The 19572-nt window shown below is 53.2% G+C and overlaps 9 protein-coding genes across 9 annotated transcripts; 6 read left to right on the top strand and 3 right to left on the bottom strand.

Annotated features, from left to right (window-relative positions):
- Nucleotides 1-60: 60 nt before the first annotated feature.
- Nucleotides 61-1817, bottom strand: J4E83_005306 (uncharacterized protein; the record flags this gene model as incomplete). Its single annotated transcript, XM_049332225.1, has 3 exons — nt 61-1034; nt 1100-1728; nt 1789-1817. 3 exons carry the CDS (start codon nt 1815-1817, stop codon nt 61-63), a joined length of 1632 nt encoding a protein of 543 aa, XP_049188676.1.
- A 389-nt stretch (nt 1818-2206) lies between these two features.
- Nucleotides 2207-3391, bottom strand: J4E83_005305 (uncharacterized protein; the record flags this gene model as incomplete). Its single annotated transcript, XM_049332224.1, has 3 exons — nt 2207-2797; nt 2855-3298; nt 3350-3391. 3 exons carry the CDS (start codon nt 3389-3391, stop codon nt 2207-2209), a joined length of 1077 nt encoding a protein of 358 aa, XP_049188675.1.
- A 430-nt stretch (nt 3392-3821) lies between these two features.
- Nucleotides 3822-4906, top strand: J4E83_005304 (uncharacterized protein; the record flags this gene model as incomplete). Its single annotated transcript, XM_049332223.1, has 4 exons — nt 3822-4204; nt 4256-4472; nt 4522-4650; nt 4697-4906. 4 exons carry the CDS (start codon nt 3822-3824, stop codon nt 4904-4906), a joined length of 939 nt encoding a protein of 312 aa, XP_049188674.1.
- Nucleotides 4907-5699: 793 nt separating this feature from the next.
- Nucleotides 5700-7212, top strand: J4E83_005303 (uncharacterized protein; the record flags this gene model as incomplete). The annotated part of the gene is made up of 3 exons (XM_049332222.1): nt 5700-5871; nt 5929-6358; nt 6417-7212. The coding sequence occupies 3 exons, from the start codon at nt 5700-5702 to the stop codon at nt 7210-7212; spliced, it is 1398 nt and encodes a 465-aa protein (XP_049188673.1).
- A 173-nt stretch (nt 7213-7385) lies between these two features.
- J4E83_005302 (uncharacterized protein) lies at nt 7386-9415 on the bottom strand (the record flags this gene model as incomplete). Its single annotated transcript, XM_049332221.1, has 6 exons — nt 7386-7478; nt 7531-8332; nt 8383-8653; nt 8701-9173; nt 9234-9314; nt 9363-9415. 6 exons carry the CDS (start codon nt 9413-9415, stop codon nt 7386-7388), a joined length of 1773 nt encoding a protein of 590 aa, XP_049188672.1.
- A 403-nt stretch (nt 9416-9818) lies between these two features.
- On the top strand, nt 9819-11235 carry J4E83_005301 (uncharacterized protein; the record flags this gene model as incomplete). Its single annotated transcript, XM_049332220.1, has 2 exons — nt 9819-9935; nt 9991-11235. 2 exons carry the CDS (start codon nt 9819-9821, stop codon nt 11233-11235), a joined length of 1362 nt encoding a protein of 453 aa, XP_049188671.1.
- Nucleotides 11236-11731: 496 nt separating this feature from the next.
- J4E83_005300 (uncharacterized protein) lies at nt 11732-12634 on the top strand (the record flags this gene model as incomplete). The annotated part of the gene is made up of 1 exon (XM_049332219.1): nt 11732-12634. One exon carries the CDS (start codon nt 11732-11734, stop codon nt 12632-12634), a length of 903 nt encoding a protein of 300 aa, XP_049188670.1.
- A 1727-nt stretch (nt 12635-14361) lies between these two features.
- Nucleotides 14362-15303, top strand: J4E83_005299 (uncharacterized protein; the record flags this gene model as incomplete). The annotated part of the gene is made up of 1 exon (XM_049332218.1): nt 14362-15303. One exon carries the CDS (start codon nt 14362-14364, stop codon nt 15301-15303), a length of 942 nt encoding a protein of 313 aa, XP_049188669.1.
- A 2697-nt stretch (nt 15304-18000) lies between these two features.
- J4E83_005298 (uncharacterized protein) lies at nt 18001-19222 on the top strand (the record flags this gene model as incomplete). Its single annotated transcript, XM_049332217.1, has 4 exons — nt 18001-18177; nt 18224-18352; nt 18401-18753; nt 18805-19222. The coding sequence occupies 4 exons, from the start codon at nt 18001-18003 to the stop codon at nt 19220-19222; spliced, it is 1077 nt and encodes a 358-aa protein (XP_049188668.1).
- Nucleotides 19223-19572: the final 350 nt, after the last annotated feature.

The raw sequence follows: 19572 nt of genomic DNA, 5'->3' as shown, positions 1-19572 counted from the left end.
TGAATCATCTCGCTTGAAATAACGAACCCCGTTTTCTAGTATTCTTAATGACGACATGTTTTACAGCTTCGTAGCATGCTTCGACTCTTGGTCTTGGCGCACGCCGATTTGTTTCCAGTCGTTTGCCGACTCCCAGGCAAAAGCCGCATCTAGTATTTTTTGTTCCTGCCAAAGGCCACCGACCAACTGCATACCAACCGGCAAGCTGACCTCTGAATCAACACCCGAAGGAGCAAAGCCTACGGGAAGTGACATGGCCGGATGCCCCGTTACATCGAAAATAGCGGTGTTGATGGTAATGCCCATGCTTGGCTTCAGCGCGTCTATCGGTGCATCCTCCCCGCGCTTCCAGTCTATGTTGGGCGGTGCTACAAAAGGCGTTGTCGGCATAATGATAAGGTCGTACTCCTGAAACAACTTCTCATACGCGTCGCGGAGCTGTTGGGCCACATTCATGGTTTTTGCGTAAAGGCCCGGGTAATTCTGCATCAGCGAGAGGCCATTGATCATAGTATTCTTCGTAGATGGGAAGAGCTTTTGGAATGATTCGTTCGTCCATGGTTGCCGAGCTGCTTCGTAGGCCGTTGAGAAAAGTCCTCTGCGACCGTGCGCGTATCCTAGCATGCTGAAAGTACCTGCTATTCGCTGTTGAATGGTCCAGATAGCCGGTCCTTCTAAGTGCAGGGGTAATGAGACCTCTTCGACGGTAGCACCTAGTTCCTCAAAGGACTGAACGGCTTTTCTCACGGTTGATTTGACGTCTTGGTTTACGAGACGGTGCTCGAAGCCTTCTTTAAGAACTCCAATCTTCATTCCTGCGACCGAGCTTTGAAGACGTTCTGTGTATTGCGCAGACCCATGGGTTGGTGCACCAAGTGTACGGTCATCATGATCATCCCTTCCGCCGATTGCGTCAAGACACAAAGCAACGTCGCGAACTGATCTTGCTATGGGCCCAGCATGATCACTGACAGCGTCGCCACTGGATATACCAGTGTAGGGAACAAGGCCATGCGTTGGTTTTAGTCCAACACCTGGTGTAGATCGTCAGCTTCGCACTACATCATGAGGTGATACGCAACAGTCATTGTGTACTTACAACCACAGAATGACGATGGGACACGAATGCTGCCGCCTTGATCGGCACCAATTGCGATATCTACCAAACCGCCACCGACTACTGCACAGCCACCAGACGTACTGCCACCAGCCGAGTACCCTCTGGCATACGGGTTGTGAACGGTACCTTGCGCTGAAGTGAATGACGATGTCGAGTTGCAGAAGTTTTCGCATATGGTCGTTCCCACGATGTCAGCACCAGCATCTAATGTGCGGGTAACTACTGTGGCGTCGGAGTCGGGTGTCCATGCAGGGATGGCGTCTGTTCCGAAGAACTGCGGTACTCCGGCCACTGCAATGTTGTCTTTGAGACATACAGTCTTTCCTTGGAGGAGAAGTCCTTGTGGGTTACCGCGTATTTGGAACTTATGGGCCCAAGCATTGCCGAAATCTTGCTCTTCTGCTGATGGTCGGTGAATTCGTCCTCGCGGATATCTTTCGGTATCGGTAGGTGCTGTATAGTCGGGAAGTTGGAGTACGTGCTCTGCCACATCGTGGACCGCCGCTAGCAATTGGTGGTAGTCCCGAGACTCGTGTGCTGGAATGCCATTACTGATGCCAATGCTTTGTAGTACTGATTCTGCGTCCCCAACCCGTACAAGATCCTCACTGCAATACCGTCAATATGCGCACACTCTCCATTTGAATAGTAAAGTAGTTGGTACTGACCTTAGAGGCGAGTCGAAAAAGACAGACATGATGGTTACGTAGGTGCGGCTGTGTGAATTGGATACTACGATAGCTAAAGTCAATATAAGAATTTGCTGAACGGTATACTCTGCCGCAAGACTTTGACCATATTCAGGTAGATGGGATGTCCTTACGTACCGTTTGACCAATGGTGAGCAAGTGGGTCGACGGTCCCACAAAACAAACTAAGAAATCACGCCTGAGGCTCTCCAAATGACCCCAACTCGTGGCGAACTCGATTCGATAACGTACCAGAAAGTACCCAGAACCTCGCGTTTTTGAGGGTCTGCATTGCTAAGTTTCATAATGTCAGACCAAAGTCCAAAAGACACGTAAAAGACACGTAAGATTCCAAGTCTGCTCGTAAGAACAAGCTCATCCCCGGCCGAACGGAGGCTTATCCTTTCATGTTGATTACTAGTCGGCCTTTCATAGATGCATGCTGGTATCTTTCTATGAGGCTGGGTATCTCCGTAAAGCTCAAAACGGTCAAATGAGACGAGATGCCGTGCTTGGCTACGACCTTGAGCATGGACTCAACTTCCTCCGCACTAGCGACATAGCTGCCTTTTATGGTAAGCTCATGGAATACCATGGCTTCCGAGTCGAACTTCCAACTGTCTTTTGGTAAGCCGAGCGGAACCATAACACCGCCGTTGCCCAGTTGCTGAAGACACCACGCGTTGGCTGGTATCGAATCTGTGCATACTACGATGCCCGCGAGACCTTCGCCTGAAGTAAACTCCAGTATCTTCTCTTCGGCGTCCTTAGCGCTCGAGTCCATGATTAGATCAGGTCTCAAGTGGTCGGGCAAGTCGAGCGCGAGCTGACGGCCTTGTTCACGGTTGTCCATGGCTATCGTTCGGTAACCAAGGGCTTTGGCGAGTTGTATTCCAAGCTGACCAAGACCTCCAATACCTACAATGGCTACGGCGTCGCCTGCTTGAACCTGGGGACTAAGCTTTCGCAATGCGCCCCATACTGTCGCCTTTCATGTTATTAGCAATGATGTCGCGCAAACAATTTCGACAAAAGGTGGACCTACGCCAGCGCACATCAAAGGCGCTCCCTGTTCGAAGGAAACCCCGTCAGGAAGATGCACAGTGGTGTTTGGATCGGCCAGCATGTAGTCCGCGAATGCACCGTCGTATTTAAAGCCAGCGACAATTCTGTTCTGGCAGAAGCGCGGATCAGGACGTTTTGCTCGTCGTCCATGCTGTCGACATCCTGCGCATTGTCCACAAGCATTCTTGTAGTTGAGAACGCCAACGCGATCTCCAACTTTCCATGAGCCTTGCACTTTCGCGCCAATCTGTACAATCTTTCCAGCCGGCTCGTGCGATGGTATCATGGGAAGGGTCGCAGGAAACTGACCATTCCAGACCTGAAGATCCGAGTGACAGAAGCCGGCTGCGTAAACTTCGACGAGAAGGTCATTATCTCCGCATTGAGGTACAGATCGCTCGCATAGCTGATACGGTTTCTCATACTGATGCAGTTTGTTAGATACGATTCGATGTGTGTCATGACGTCATCATACCTCTACTATCTGTGCGGCGCGCATCTTATCAGGCATGTTCATGATTGACCATGAATGTACTCAAAGGTGCGCGCCGCGTTATTACACCCAATACCCTGGTTATCGTCATCGTAACTTCATGCGAACGCGTCTTGGAGAGCGTAGGACCGTTTTCGGATGTTGTTGGAGACAAGATTTGGAGGTGGTTGGGGTCGACGATAAGGCCAAGCGAGGGGCAGCTGCGGAGGCAGGGGCAGCTGGCAGCTGGCGCATCCCATGACGAAATAGACAAGCGCGCCGTCGGTCCAGCATCATTCCATCCCACTTACCCCGCCATAGCTCTCAGCTTCGGCATCATGGCATTAAGAGGAAGTAGTCCCGTGTGGGCAGTTTGGTCTGACTGTTCCCACACGAATCCGTCCGACTGATAGCTCTTCGTTTGATACAATCGACAACCTCATCAGCCCCTCGTCTCCCATACAATACAGCTATCATGGGCAAGAAGCGCGTTCTCATCTCGTACGGTGTTGATGTAGACGCGGTATGTGGATGGCTTGGGTCGTATGGCGGAGAAGACAGCACCAGCGACATATCGCGTGGTCTGTTCGCTGGCACGGTTGGTACGCAGCGCCTCTTGAAGATGTTCAAGAAGTACGACATCAAGACCACATGGTTTATTCCAGGCCATAGTTTGGAAACATTCCCGGAAGACATGGCAGCAGTGCGCGATGCAGGGCATGAAATAGGCCTCCACGGTTACAGTCACGAGAACCCCTCCGATATGAGCATGGAACAGCAACACCACGTGCTGGACAAGACATATCGCATGTTGACTGAGTTTGCTGGCAAGCCTCCCCGAGGAAGCGTCGCACCATGGTAATGTTGCCAGAACCATCGCTGCTGACCATATGCTGACTATCTCGGTAGGTGGGAAACAAGCCGTGAAGGTGCCGAACTGCTGCTCTCGTACGGCATTGAGTACGATCACAGCATGAGTCACCACGACTGTCAACCTTACTATCTGAGAACCGGAGACACCTGGACCAAGATCGATTACAAGAAGAAAGCCAAGGACTGGATGAAGCCACTCGTTGCAGGTCAACAGACTGGCCTAGTCGAAATCCCAGCAAACTGGTATCTGGACGTAAGTACAACTTACTACGCCCTGATACATCGCTCACACTGAATGTTAGGACTTGCCACCGCATATGTTCATCAAGGCTTCGAAGAACAGCCATGGCTTCGTGAATGCGCGAGATACCGAGGACCTATGGAGGGACCATTTCGACTATTTCTACCGCGAATACGACGAGTTCATTTTTGTAAGTATCCCGAACTGCCGGAAGGACTCCTCTAACACTCCTGCAGCCCATCACAATTCACCCTGATGTATCTGGACGACCACATCTGCTGCTGATGCATGAGAGGTTGATCGAGCACTTCAAGAAGCATGAAGGCGTTGAGTTTGTGACGATGGAGGAGATGGCGGATGAGTTCAGAAAGAAGAACCCGCCGCCCGAGGGAGCGCTCATGCCATCTGAAGCGGGACTCAAGTTGAAGGAGTCCCCGATTAACTAAACAATTTGATGTCATTTTTTATTTTCCCACTTTGCTTTTTTTCGCAGATCGTCCATTGCAGATTGTAGCGAAGACGCATCGCAGCAGTGCCTAATGCGAACTACGAGCTAGCTGTCACTAGCACGCCAGTACAACATCACCACTAGTCCGTAGCATCTACAGATGGTCAGATCACGAACATGCGCCACCTAGCTCCGCATGAACGCCGTTCTAGAAGCCAGCCCCGCGCAGGAACCGCCGTCATACGCAGCCACCGGCAACTGCCAAACGAGCCACTGCAGGGTGAACGCTAACAACACCCCACCCAGCAATCGGGCATATCCACCGCCTCCAACCCCCTCCCAGCTCCCAAGCCAAGCAGCATCCACGCGCTGCACGAAGCCCTCGCTGCTCATCTCCGCAATCAGTTGGAGTAACGATGATCCCCAGGCGACCCTTCCCTCCAACCGGGGTAACCATTGGAGGCACCCCTGCGCCTGAATCGCGTAGCCGATGGAGACGCCCGCACCTCTCTCTCGCCACTATCAACCTCCAAAACAACGGGGCAGAGCGGGCTGGCAAGATCCACTCCTGCCCCGGATTCTGAGAGATACCGCGTTGGCGTGCTGATTACCACGCGGGTTATCAACGTTCTACCAGGGCACCTGCATCTGGCAAGGATAGGGCCGTTGCGTGGCATGCGTACATGAACGGATATATATACAGTGACCCAAGTACCGATACTTGAAGTGTTGAACAACTGTTCGTTACTCAATCCGGGTCGACAGCACAAGTACCTGACGACATCGCCATCATGTCGGCTGAAAAGCAAGACGATGTCATTGCGCCCGCACCAAGTACCAGCTCGGAGAGCATCAACGGGAAGGTTGACCTCGAGAACGATGGCGAGATCTTCAAGCGAGGAGAGGGATATGAGGATTTCCGAACGGTATCCTGGGTTCACACCGCAGTCATCTTCTTGAAGCGTAAGTAACGGCCTTCTCCACTTCACGATCATTCCGCTAACGATCATCACTATATAGTCATCTTCGCGACGGGAGTCCTTACAATCCCCAGCGCAATGTACACGCTTGGCGCCTTCCCCGGCGCCATCAACGTGCTCGGCTGGCAAGCCCTCAACACCTGGTGCGCCCTCGTGCAAGGCCAATTCCGGAACAACCATCCAGGATGTCATTCCATCGCCGACATGGGCCAATTAGTCGGCGGCCGCATCGTCAAAGAAATCACCGGTGTCCTTTTCCTCGTTGCGTTCATCATCGTCGCGGCATCGGGTATAGTGGGTGTATCGACAGCTCTCAACGCGCTGTCCAACCATTCCCTCTGCACAAACTACTTCTCCATCATCGCGGCGATCATGGTAGGAACGTGTGCGAGTGTACGCAAGTTTGAGAAGATTGCTTGGGTTACGTGGGCGGGATTCATTTCTGTTTTCGTCGCTGTCTTCATCGTCGTGTAAGTTTTCCAATCCTTCTCGAGCCCTCGAAACCAGGTAGCTGATTTATCTCAACAGCGTCGGAGTAACAACCCTCGACCGCCCCGCCGCAGCCCCCCAATCCGGCCCCTACGAATTCGGCTACCACGTAATCGGCCACCCGACCTTCGCCGCAGGCATCACAGCCGCCAGCACGATCTTCTGTTCCGGCGCCGGCACTTCCGCCTTCCTACCCGTCATGTCCGAGATGCGCAACCCGCGCGAATTCAGCAAAGCAGTGAACTGGTGCATGGGTCTCGTTACCGCCGCGTACCTCTCCTTCAGCCTTGTCGTGTACAAGTGGTGCGGAAAGTGGGTTGCATCGCCCTCGCTCGGCAGCGCAGGACCCATGGTGAAGAAAGTCGCATACGGCATTGGTCTCATCGGACTGTGTGTTAGTGGCGCGTTGTATGTGCATGTTAGTGCGAAGTACATCTTCGTCCGCATACTGAGGAACTCGAAACACCTCCAGGCTAACTCGCCGGTTCACTGGGGGACGTGGCTGGGATGTGTTACGGGTATGACCGTTGTCAGCTTCCTCATCGCATCCGGCGTGCCGATCTTCAACTATCTGCTTAGTCTGGCGGGTAGTGTGGCGTTTGCGCCGTTGGCGCTGGGTCTGCCTGGGTGGCTGTGGATTTACGATCATCAGGGCTACTGGAAGGGGAACTGGTGGCAGAAGATCATGTATGCGCTGCATGTTATCTTGATCGGCATTTCGGTCTTCCTGACGATCGGCGGCACGTACGGTGTCATCGTCCAGATCATGGACGCGTACAAGGATGGGTCGATTGATTCGGCATTCTCGTGCGCGGACAACAGTAACTCGTCTTAGGTGGTTTTCTATTTGCTAGTTAGAGATGGTTTGAGAGATACCCTTCGTCAGCACCGTAATGAAGATGATCATATGATTGCAAACGTTTCTACATTTCATTCACTTTCATCAATAAACTCTGCTATCTTCGCGTCAAGAGGGTCGATCGTACTGGCTAGGACACTAGATACTACTCAGACGACCGGCTTCTCCTCCGGAATAAGACCAACCATCTCGAGCACCCAGGCCGTGGAGTTGATCAACCCGTAGAAGAGCATTGGTATCACCTGCGAAGACGTTAGTACGCCAACTACAAAAATGCGCTTGGTTGTTGCTTACCCCGAAGAACAAATTGCCGAGAATGCCTCTGCGAAGAATAGTTTCCGCCAGCTCAGTCTTCGTGATGCTAGGAGCAACATCACTCTTGAAAGGCCCGACAAGCCTGTAAAACGTAACGAAGCTTGCTCCAAAGCAGTAGACCAGGAGCACCTTCAACCCGTGCGCCATGTAAAGTTCGCGCAACCCGGGAGCGCCACCAAAGTCTTTCGCGAGAGTGCTCATGTAAGCACTATGATCAACTCCGTACTTGATGCGCGATGTCTCTTTGGCTAAGAGATGGTAGTGCGGGGGATCGGTAGGCATGGCCATTTGATTGGTGATGAGCGCTGTCCACCACATAGCCTGTTGTTCAGCAATGGGCGGAATGGCGCCAACACCAGGTCGCACAAAGCCGATGAAGGATATGCTAGGATCTGCGGGCGAGACGATGTTGCGGATGGTAGCATCGGCTGCTGTGGGGTATGATGGATCAAGGAAGTAGAATGACTGCTTGTAGCCTGTGCAGTAGACTACGCAGTTGGGACGTACTTCCGTGTCCTTCATGCGTGTCCAGTCTTTACGGTCGGGGCGCTTCTCGAATATCACTCTGCCGGTTTCGTCTATCCGCTCCGGGAATGTGCATGTGTCTACCCATTTCTTGGACTGCGCGTCTTCGAGTGGGTCTACGTAGCCGTTGCCGAGGAAGGCGAGAGGGTGGCTCTCTTTGTAGGGCCGGTTTAGATATGGCATCGCTTTGCTGCTCTTGTTCAGAAACACAAAAGCTCTGCCTAGTCTGTCGTGTGGTAGTGCGCCGACGTGTTGACTATATTGGGTCAGTATGTGCTCATTCGCCATGATCAGATGGAAGCTCACTTCATGCCCGCCTGTGTGCCAGTCAAGAACCACAACACACGCTTGATTACAAAGTCTGAGACAAACCAACGGAAGCGACTCGCGGCTATCGCACGATGCACGTAGGCTGTCTCGAAGAGGTTGGTGATGAGACCGTCGATCGGTAGGCCTCCTTTGAACTGCTTGCCGAACACCTTGAAACGCGAAAGCGCTTTGGGGAAAGAAAGGAAGCCCGTTCTGAAGCACATGGTGACTGAATTTGCATCACCCTTCATGGCTTCGTAAGCGATATCTACAAACGTTAGCGTGTGTCCGTCTCCATGTCTTCGTATAGTGTACCCATGGCAGTCTCTCCACAGCCCATGATGAGCACATCTTTGCCTGTCAGCTGTGCTCGCTTCTTGTACTGTGAAGAGTGGAAAGCTTCTCCTTTGACATTCTCGATGCCAGGGATATTGGGAATGTTGGGCTCGACGTGCAATCCAGTGCATATAGCAACATGCGAACAGTCGAAAGTGCGCTCCTCTCCGTCGCTATTCTTGTCGACGTATCTGACACGGTGCTTCCACTTCCGATCAGTCGACTTCGATATAGGCTCGATCTTGTTGACTCTGCAGCCCATCTTCATGAGCGGCTGTAGGTCAAACTTGTCCACGTAGTCCTGCAAGTAGCCGACATATTGTGGAAGCGATATGTGATCTGGCGCTGACACAGGGAAGCGGTGGTCGGAGAAGGTGGTCAATTGCTTTGAAGATACCAGCTCGGCGTTTTCATACGCACGGTAGTGAAATGTGCCTCCGATATTGTCTTCGCTGGAGGGTGTTAGGTCATGTGATGATTAACCCGCTCGGGGCTGAGTGGAGTATGCCTACGCCTCGAACAAAACAGCCTCTATCGGTCGCTCAGGCGTCGACGCCTCTAGCAATGTCTTTAAAGTTGTCAGTCCGCCAGGACTTCCGCCGTGTTAGCATGTGATGATTCTTGTTGAGAGGGTGGCGTACCCAGCCCCAATGACGGCGACTCGCATCGCAGGAAGCTTGTCGGTGCCTGCCATTTCCACGATCAATCAAGAAACGATATCTACAAGGTCTACAGGAAAGTGATGTTCTAGAGTCTAGAGTTACATCTCGTGTGGCCACTGCTGGATGTCGCATGCAAGGGACGCGTCGGCGATATTCCCTCAACCAATCAAGACGTTCAATCTAAAGGATGACATCAAGACAGGACGCGCGACTCCGACGGGCACATGTTGCTCCATGCACTTTGCTCCATTTGAGCCTAGCCCCGGGGACGATGCCGTCGCCAATTGATGTTTGCTATCAAATTGGGTAGAGACGGACGATGCCTGTTCTGAGACTGCTGCGGGCCAGCAGCCGAGGACATGCGACGATTTGCACGTCATGCCCTAAATATCAACACCATAGCTCCACACCGCTGACGTCCACGACTACCTCAGCATGGAGCAGCCACGCGAGAAGGTCGCAATAATAGGCTCCGGCCTGGCAGGACTGGTTAGCGCGAACCTGTTGTTCCACGATGTGCGCCAGCGATATGCCGTCAGGGTCTTCGAGTCGGTAGGCCGCCTAACACCCACTCTATCCGCGACTGTACTCACAAAAGTAATTCTAGGGCAAAACGCTCTCCCTAGACGCCGCCTCCATCTCCATCCCCGATGCAGCCACCGACGCCTCCACCCGCGTGGACCTGCCCATGCGCGCGTTTGCGGGCGGCTACTACAACAACCTCAAGGCCCTGTACGACTACCTGTGCATCGATTACAACTCCCAGCCCTTCCTCTTCGAATTCGCGAAATGCCGCGATGCGAGCCCCGAGGCCTTAGCGACTGGCCGTCGCGATACGTCGTATTTCACACATGCGTCGAATCTCCACCAGATGGCGCCCCGACCGAGTAGAGTCAGCAGATCCTCGTACCTGATGCAATGGCTATATTTGACGCTTGCCTACTCGTGGTTCGCGCTCTGCTGCTTCTTCTTCGAACCTAGACGAGGCGAGACTATGCAGCAGTACCTGGACCGCACATATTGCCCGACCTACTTCGTTACCTACTACCTACTCCCTCTCTTATCGAGCGTATCCACCTGTCCACACGAGTCGCTACTCGCCTTTCCCGCCAGCGATATCATCGAGTACAAGCGGAGGAGCCACGGCGCACCACACTATACTGTATCAGATGGCGTAGGAGGGGTACAAGACCGCCTGGTCAAGGGTATCGACGTTACTCTCGAGGCTACCGTCACGGCCGTAGAACCCTCCGAAAAGGGCGTTCGGATAACCTGGTCTCAGGGCGGGTCAGACGGCCACAAAACGGAATTCTTCGATAAAGTCATTCTTGCAGTCGCCCCAGACGTCGTCGGCCGTGTCTTCAGACCCCTCCAACACCACATGCAGCGCATACCGACTGCAGTCGTAGAAAGTGTAGTTCACACGGATTGGGCGGTCTTACACGGTAGCGACGCCAGGCACGTCGATAAGAAAGGCGCGCAGCTCATCCACCTCAATACGGCAACCTCCGGTACGCACACAACCGAATCGCATCATGTCCAACCATGTGGCGTCGTAGTAACCACTTGCCCATGCACTCCTCTCGATGAGAAATGCGTTGCTCAGCGGAGCCGGTTCACGCGCGTTCTTCGCAGCCCGGAGAGCCAGCGCATCGTTAATGCCATCTTTGATAAGCGCTCGAACTTCGACACAGATGACAAGTCAGTGCCACAGTGGAGGAATGGCGAGGACAATGTGTGGCTCGTGGGCGGCTGGTGCTGGGACGGTATGGTCCTCTTGGAAGGCTGCGTTGTCTCGGCCATGCGAGTGGCTGATGCGTTCGACGTTGCGGTGCCCTGGAGGCATCAGTAGTTCATGAAGACAAGCGTATTCGGACTCGGACTGTGACGCATGAAGCATCCTCTTGCCTCTAGTCCTTTCGTAGCCTTGCAGGCAATCCAATAGAGTAGATACCCGGGCAAGACAACATGCCCATAGCATCCTAGGACTCAGGAAGTGATGTAGGCGATTCAAAGTGTTTGAACGAAAGTGAAAGTATTCGGGATTGAGGGTTCTAGGATGCGACTTCCTGTTGTGTGTATCATATGGCGTCTCGTCATACATTTTCGCCGGAAACGGCTAGCGTCGTTGCCTCGTTGAAGCTTCCCGCGAAATCTCCCAAGCACTCGGCCCTGCGTCGCACCAATCACTACCACACGCCAAACAAATGTCCGCTACCCAGATACTCGGCGCAGGGCTGGCGGCCCTACTGTTTTGGCTGATGATGAGAGCGCGGGGGGCTCAAGAAGACAAGGCTTCAGTTTACGGGTTGCAGCATGGGCGGCTACATCTGCAGCTTCCCACAGCCATGTGGATGAACATGGGGTATTGGAAGAACGCCACCACTTCAACGACATTAAGCGAAGCCTGTCGAGACATGCTGAACGTAATCCTTGCTGAGGCCGGCCTTTCAAGCGACAAAGGCCCAGCAGCACGGAGAAGAGCCTTGGTGGATCTGGGCTTCGGATGCGGGGACCAAACCATCTATCTCATGAGCAAGGAACCTATTCGAGCGTGCGACAAAGACTGGTGGGATGAAAGAGATCGCTGCGCCACATTCCATGATTACATTGGCATCACGAAAGATGCAGTGCAGGCTCGATACGCCTCGGAGCGACTTGCCGAGCTCAAGAAGAATACGACGAAGGCGGTATCTCCTGAGATGGAAGATGGTGGAAACCCCACGATATCTCTCTTCTGTGCCGACGCGTCGAAACCCAAGTCCTGGAACCAACAGATGCAAACAAAGTTGCAGCTTGCGAAGGACGATACAGAAGAGCGTTGGGTGTTGGCACTAGACACAGCATATCACTTCGCCCCCTCACGCTGGCCCATCATTGAGTACGCTCACTCAGAGCTAGAAGCAAACTGGATGGCCTTTGATCTATGTCTCTCTCCTACCGCTACATGGGCCCAGAGGATGACGCTTCGCCTTCTCACTGCCCTCATGGGTGCGCCCTGGGCCAACTTCACCACACCACAGGGGTACCGCGAGAGGCTGGAGCAGATAGGATACAACCCTGAAGCCATCACCACCACTGACATCTCAGAACATGTGTTCGCGCCACTGGCAGCATTCCTGAAAGAGCAGGACGACAGGCTCAAGATGTTAGGATTAGGCTTAGGTCGCTTTGGTGTCGCGAAAGCCATGTTCGGCTGGTGGGGGCGGACCGGAGTTGTGCGTGGCGTAGTAGTGGTCGCGAAGAAATGAGTTGTATGTCGGTTATACGAGATCTAACCTCGCCTGGACCCTTTACCGGTGTGGTGGGAGGCCTGAAGTCAGCCCTGTAAGGCTGAGGTGGAAATAAGACACCAGCACTTGCCGCGAAAAGTGTACGCGTTGGACGACCCTCTGCGAGTTTGCGCCATGATGTCTCATTGACTAATCTGTGGGCTGGCCTTTGAATAGGTTCACAAGGGTTTGGCACTGCGTTTGGTGTACAAGTATGCCTCCCTCTGGAGCCCCTGTGCGACGATGGTGGAGGATCGCATTCCCTCGTGCCGACACCCGCTCTTAGCCCCCAACTTCAATACAAACTGCACGCCAAGACAAGAGCCAAGACGGCGCAGTCGAGTTACGCGCTGTCAGACGATAACATCCGCATGCTTTATTAAATCTACGCTACATCCCTTACAGCGGGAATCTTGACTCCCCATCTTCCCTAACGGTGGATCGATCACACCAAACATGGAGCAACGGGAGTCGCATGAGATGCACAGCGTCAGAGAGGAGACCAGACAAGCAAACGCGGGTGCACCCAAGGTCCCGGAGACTACTCACGAGCCCATGTACACGTCGAGGCTGTCGAGAGCGTCTTCCATGACCGTTCGCGAGCCCATCGTCAGGACCCTCCACACTTCGTTCTGGCCGCTGATGGTCTTCATCTTTTACGCTACACTCGCCCTATTCACCTGGATCGTTCTTTGTGTCGCGAGCAGCCGGCCGATTGGAAGCAAGTTAAGCTATACGGATAATCAAGACTACTTTAAAGATGTAGCTCGTCTCTTGGCTAAACACGAGAGGATCCTTAGGGCTGCGCAGATCCTGCAATCGGTAGTCGCCCTACTCACCATTCCCATCACTTCAGCGATATGCTCTATAGCCTTCGCTGCCTATATCCAGGCTGGCAGCTCGAGAACGAAGTTGAATCTGCGTCAGACTATGGCGCTTGCAGATCAAGGCTGGATCAGCCCAAGAATGTGGGCTAGGTGGTCTAAAGTTGGAAGTCTTCCATTGTACTTCGCCTTTGCATTGACCTTAGTGGGTGAGTCATGCCCAGATCTTGGCAGGAAGCCGGCGTTGACGCGAATACAGGTGCTGTCTTCTCGATTCTGCAGACAACGTTTATCCAGGTTACTCCGACACGAATACCAACTCGCAGCACACAGTCCGGTCTGATTAGGGTCGCTGATATACCTGCTCTAATCAGCAGCACCGACAATGACATAAATACAGCAGTTGTTCGACTCCGTAGCATTCTAGAATCGCGCGCGGAAAGAGAACATGAGCCTTACCTCTGGATCGATGAACAGAAGGATGGACTGGATAATGACATGTGTTACGATACATTCAGTGTGGCCACCAATTGTAACCGCTTCTCGAGGAGTCTTTATCAACTTGATGAGATGAGCTTAGATGCCTGGTTCTCACCCGTTCCCTTGGACTTCAGCACCGGTGTCTATGTTGACCCTCAGTACGCACCGCGCCTCAATACCACAATTGAATACAGGAACATGACAGACGCTGAGTGGCCAACCGAATGCGTTCGCGACAGAGAAGATGTATTTTTCGCACAATACCGTGGAGGAGAGACGGGATACCGGGAGTTCGATATAATAGCTTGCATACCCGCCAATATCTCTGGCACGCCTTGGCAAGCTACGTACAACCGGCAGGACATTACCGAGGACCTTTTTCTCGCAATTTCGGTGCCTTCAATGTTACGCACTCCTATTATGTGGAAAATCACCGCCCGTTCGACGTTAGGCTACTTCGAACTTCCTAATACCAAGAACGGCAATCGCGCCGGGCCGTTACTCCATAAGCTATCCTTGGACAGCGCTAGAGGCTCTTCAACCAGCGGATCCAGTCGAGATGAGAAACGAGCAACCAACGAAACATACGCAGGAAATGTGAGACAACCCATTGGAAATCACATCGGTCCGCTGACTGCTATTGGACTGGCACTATTTGGCGAAGGCTCTTTCATCGAGAGAAGAGTTTCAAATCCATCCGCCTTCCTTGTAGATCGGCCTGAGGTCGATGATGAAGTATGGTTCAGAAACTTCGGCAACAACTGCCTCGGGAATATGCCTCTCAACTTTGCCATAGGGGGCCCGTGCCTCCGCGACTACGACTACCAGTCCGAAGTCGACGTCCTTGGCCGCGTGAGACAACTAGCCGCATTCTTTGATTCGGAACGTTCTGCAAGTAGGGCGTTCACTGTGGCCGCTTTCCTCGCCAACAAGGAGTGGCTGAACCCGAGCCAATTCCACAGATGGGGAGGATTCGACCAATCGCGGAATGTATATGTCGATACGGGCGTTCCAACCAAGAAGACATATATCGCGCTTTGGGGGGTCATCACCGGGTCCGTTTTCCTCGGCCTCCACCTTCTCGGGTTGCTAGTGCTTGCCCTGTACGCCTTTTGGATGAGGCCATTCATGCCTTGGTTGGGTGCAGAATTCGCTGTCAAGGCTGGTACGGCACATGCTGATATTCTGAGCGCTGCCGAGGGGGACAAGCAGTGGAAGCAGACTGTTTCTGCGTGCCCTGGGTTCGTCGGGGACGAGAAACCCACAGATGATGTGGGTCGAATCGCATTTGGTGCTACTGCTGCCTTGAGCACAGCACGGGACAAGAAGTTTGAGGAGCTATAGTGTGGGTGTAATTCTAATAGATCTGGTTCATCGTTGATGCGGAACTTTTGCCCGCACCTCGTCTATGGAAGGAAGCGAACAGAACTTCCGCAGCCCACATTGGTATCGAATCGAAAGTCCGCGAAACCTCAGCGCAGTGGAGACTTCTAGGCTTCCGTGGCATGTGATGAGTACGACTTTTTTTCATAGACCCTTCAATGGACTTGAGTCACAGCTATCTGAAAATCTAAGGTTCGGCATGGCGCTCCGGCGAACAATGCGCGATCGTGCGCTCCTGATAGTACGTAACCACCACTCCTGAGGTCTCCAAGGTCAGCAAACCCACTCATTACCCACGGGCAGCGTGAGTCGCAGATAGCTTTCCAACTCAATAATTAACTCATTACCACCGTGCAGTGTGAGTCACAGAGACGCTTCCAACTCAATAAATAGTGCTCTGTCCCTCTCTTCTCTCCATTATCCTTTCTTCATCATCCATCACATTCAAAGTCCAAAATCCGAAGAAAGTTTTACCATTCCATCCCAACTATCTTCAAACACTATTACCAACACTACCACCACACCTACCAACACAACCTCACCACACTACAAACAAACATGTCTTCAACCACACCTGTCTACGCCTGCAAGGCCGACTTCATCGCTGCGGGTATGTCTCCTTACCTCCTGCCCGCCAGCGAAGCAGACACGTGCAGCATCTGCACCAAAGACTTGGCCTGCGAGAACCCCTCGGCCACCAAGCTCACCGCCGCCGACAAGGAAGTCCTTGAACTGGCCTTACAACACCCAGCCAACACAATTGTCTTCAAGTCAAGTTGGCTCAAATCCACAAAGCCTCTTCACAGCCACCACACCAATGAAGAGCAACCAGTGTCAAAGCTAAACGCCTGCGGCCACGTTTTCGGCACCAACTGCATCATGACTTGGTTTGAGAGGTGCAACACTTGTCCTATGTGTAGGACAGTACTGTTCCCAACATGGGCACAGGAAGAGATGGAGAGGGAGAGGGTGGAGAGGGAGGAGGAGGCGAGCAGGAGTTTTTGGGGGTGGATAGAACCCCCTTTCTAAGTACTAGCATTTCACTGCACCGATGCAGAAGAAAGCGACGACCTCCTGGGGTGGTTTTGGCGTTTCGTTTTTTTGGGTTTTGGGGTCTTGAAGGTCGACGCGCATCATTATGAAGTTTGCCTGGGCTGGGTCAGAGGTCACTGAATACCTCCTGGGATAGGTTTGGCGTTGGCGTCTATCGGTTTTCACGGTTACGAATGCCTCCGCGCATGGTCGTACCGTATGGTTTCTGTAGTTCCGAATGCATTGTCTCTCACTCACTCACCCGTTCTCTGCCGTCCCCAATCACATGTGACAGCACCAGATAAGCCTACCCCACGTGACATGACCTCTCTCCCTCCTATTGCCCTGCATATGACACGCAGAGGACCGCATTACTGCCCGAACCTTAGCCCGATGACTTCATCCAATATACAACCTGCGACGTCACCTCTAGGATTTTAGGCCGAAAGAGCTGCAGGATCGTATGATCGGAGCGAGATATACCCCAGATGCGGGTTTATACCTTAGCTAATTCTAGAAAACATCTTTGCGGTAACTCTCCCGTTGCACGCGTGTGCATTTGCGGTGTCATGTCGGAGATTTATTTCGGAGGACTGATCGGGCCGCTATTGAAAAGAAAAAGAGAGGGCGGCGTCCTTTAATATGTGTAGTGTTGAGCGAGACGGCACGACTGTTGAGAAAGAAGGTTAGAGTATATAGCAGGCATGAATGCTGTCTCAACGTGTGCCGGGAATCTCGAGAAGCAAAGTTACAATCTTGTTAGGCTTGTTGGTAGGTGGAGTTTGTGTTCTAGGTCACGATAGAAGGGCGCCACCTCGCTTGTGCCGGAACCATGACCTGGCAGACCACGCGACGAAGAACGGCCGACGCGGCGGGCTTGTTTCAGTTCGCGGTGATGAGCATGGGGGCTGCGTGATCGATAGGGGAAGCCAACCGTCGCCTCGGGGGTGTTCAGCTTCGGCAACCCCGCACGTCGTGATGCAGACATATGCGCGGATCGCCCATAGCGTTGAGTTACTTTTCTTTTGCTAACCGATCGCCTCGAGGGAAGTGAAACTATCATCAAGAAACCTACCAGAATACGGCAAAGGATTGCCAGCTTGCTATATTGCTTTTTGTCTGCAATAGCTCATGCTAGCCGCATCAGTGCCCCGGAAGCGCAAGCCCCCATGAACGGAGGGCCTGCTGGTGTGGTAGCTTTCATTGGGTCACAGTTATATGGCTGGCAGGGATGCATGCAGGTTAGCCGTGTTCCGCGTCGGACCGTCAGATGTGCGACAAATCAGCGGCGCACAGCATGAGCCCCGCCGCGCTCCCTGACTAGGTCTTGCTTCCCGAAAGGCCAACACTACAAGTACACTTGTCGCATGGGCCGCACGGCTGAGGCACCCTGGGTGACGCGAGATAGGCGTTGAAGACGGCGGACTCAACGAGCATAGTGCATGACAGCTCTGTGCTCTGGACCAGGCAATTGGGAGGATCGCCTCTTTGGCTTTATCTACGTTCACTCGCTCCGCTCGGGGCTTTTTAATCCTGGTTCCAGTTACGCCCCTCTCTTTCGACGACTTTGGCTTTGATGTGCGCTCGGTATGCGGTGAAGTGAAGAAGAGCTGGATAGTATTGATCATGGCGGGGAAGCAATCGGATCGTTTCGACATTGTCAATGGCAAGCAGCTTGCGTTGTTGATTGCGCCTACACTATGCCTTGCGGTGGCTGCGGCAGCGGTGGCGGCGAGATGGTACACGAGGAGTGTCAGACGGGTCAACACGATCAACGAAGATGCGCTGATGCTGGCTGCTCTGGTAAGACGATGGAATGCTGACGGCGGTACCATGCTAACAGTCGTAGGCTATGAGCTTTGTCGTGGTTACGCTAGTTTACGTGCTGGTGTTCCTCGGCGGAGAAGGGCTTACGAGCTATGAGATTCAGGCGGACCCGACGAAGAACTTTGACGTTGTGGAGCGTTTCTGGCTGCGGGTATGTTTAGCTGGAGGCTTCTTGAGAGTTGGCTAACAGGCTTTCAAGATACAATTCGCACTGGATATCTGTTGGGCCACATCGGTTGCAACGGTGCAGGTGGCGTTTGCGAAATCCTACCTCCGCCTGTACGAGAAGAGAGTTTTTGCTCGCATCGCTTGCTATGCGTCTATGGCGCTCATCGCGATCTGGTACATCTGGTCGCTCGCGGGTTGGATCAGCATGTGCCATCCACCGGGGGAGTGCAAGCTGCAGAGCAAGAAGTCGTGCATCATCATTGGATCGCTGCACGTCTTCTTCAACAGTGTCATCCTCTTTGCCCCGATACCTGCCATAGCAGCAGCAGATCTCTCAGGCAAGAAGAAGGCGTGGGTGATGGTCTTGTTCCTCCTTGGATGCTTGTACGTGAAGCTAAGCGCTCGCTCCAAATAGCTCTTGCTGACACCACACAGTTGTACTATCCTAGCAGTCCTCCGTATCGACTGCGCGATCGACGTCTTCGGCAACGTCAATGATGATCCGATCGGTGCGTCGTGGTGGCGTATCTGCTTTTCCCCAATCGAGGTCGCTGTCGGTATCGTCTGCTGTTGCGTTCCCAACGTCCGTTCACTTCCTTCGTGGCGCCGAACTCCTCCACTCCCGACTGAGGATGGCGGTATCGGTCTCCGCCGGATGAAGTTCCGCACACAGAGCAACGGCTCGTCGACATCAAATCTCAACGCACCTCCTTCGCAATGGATGCCAGGCATCAAACCGCAGGCGGCTGCCTTTGTCACGCTGAACAATGAATCGGCTCCTTCGGAGAGACTGGGCTCATTGGGGCTGAACGAAATCAAAGTTACGAAAGAATATAACCTTGATCGGTTATGAGTGCGTTGTTGGGGCGCAGAGTCGAGATGGCTAGCCACAGCGATGCATGTTGGGGGTAGAGACGTTGATGCACGAAGCAGGCGCGTAGCACGGCGGCTTCTCGGAAAACGTGAGGTGCTTCATTGTACGACGTGGGAGGCAAGTGTCACTTCGGACATGAGCGCACTTGTTGTTGACGTCCATGTGGCACAGTCGTGCCGCTGCGGGAGGACGCGCATCTGACGTCACAGTCACATGACCGGAACACGTCAATTGAGAAAAAGCCGAATAGGCCTGCAGCCTACATCAACATTTAAACCTACGATAGGTGGCCTAGCGTTGATGTAGGCTCTAGACCTGTTCGGTTTTTT

The sequence above is a fragment of the Alternaria metachromatica genome (genome assembly GCF_023757995.1).
Source record: "Alternaria metachromatica strain BMP 0045 chromosome Unknown scaffold_10, whole genome shotgun sequence".
Taxonomy (NCBI): domain Eukaryota; kingdom Fungi; phylum Ascomycota; class Dothideomycetes; order Pleosporales; family Pleosporaceae; genus Alternaria; species Alternaria metachromatica.
The sequence above is the reverse complement of the archived record's forward strand: the minus strand, read 5'-3'. Positions and strand labels throughout refer to the sequence as shown.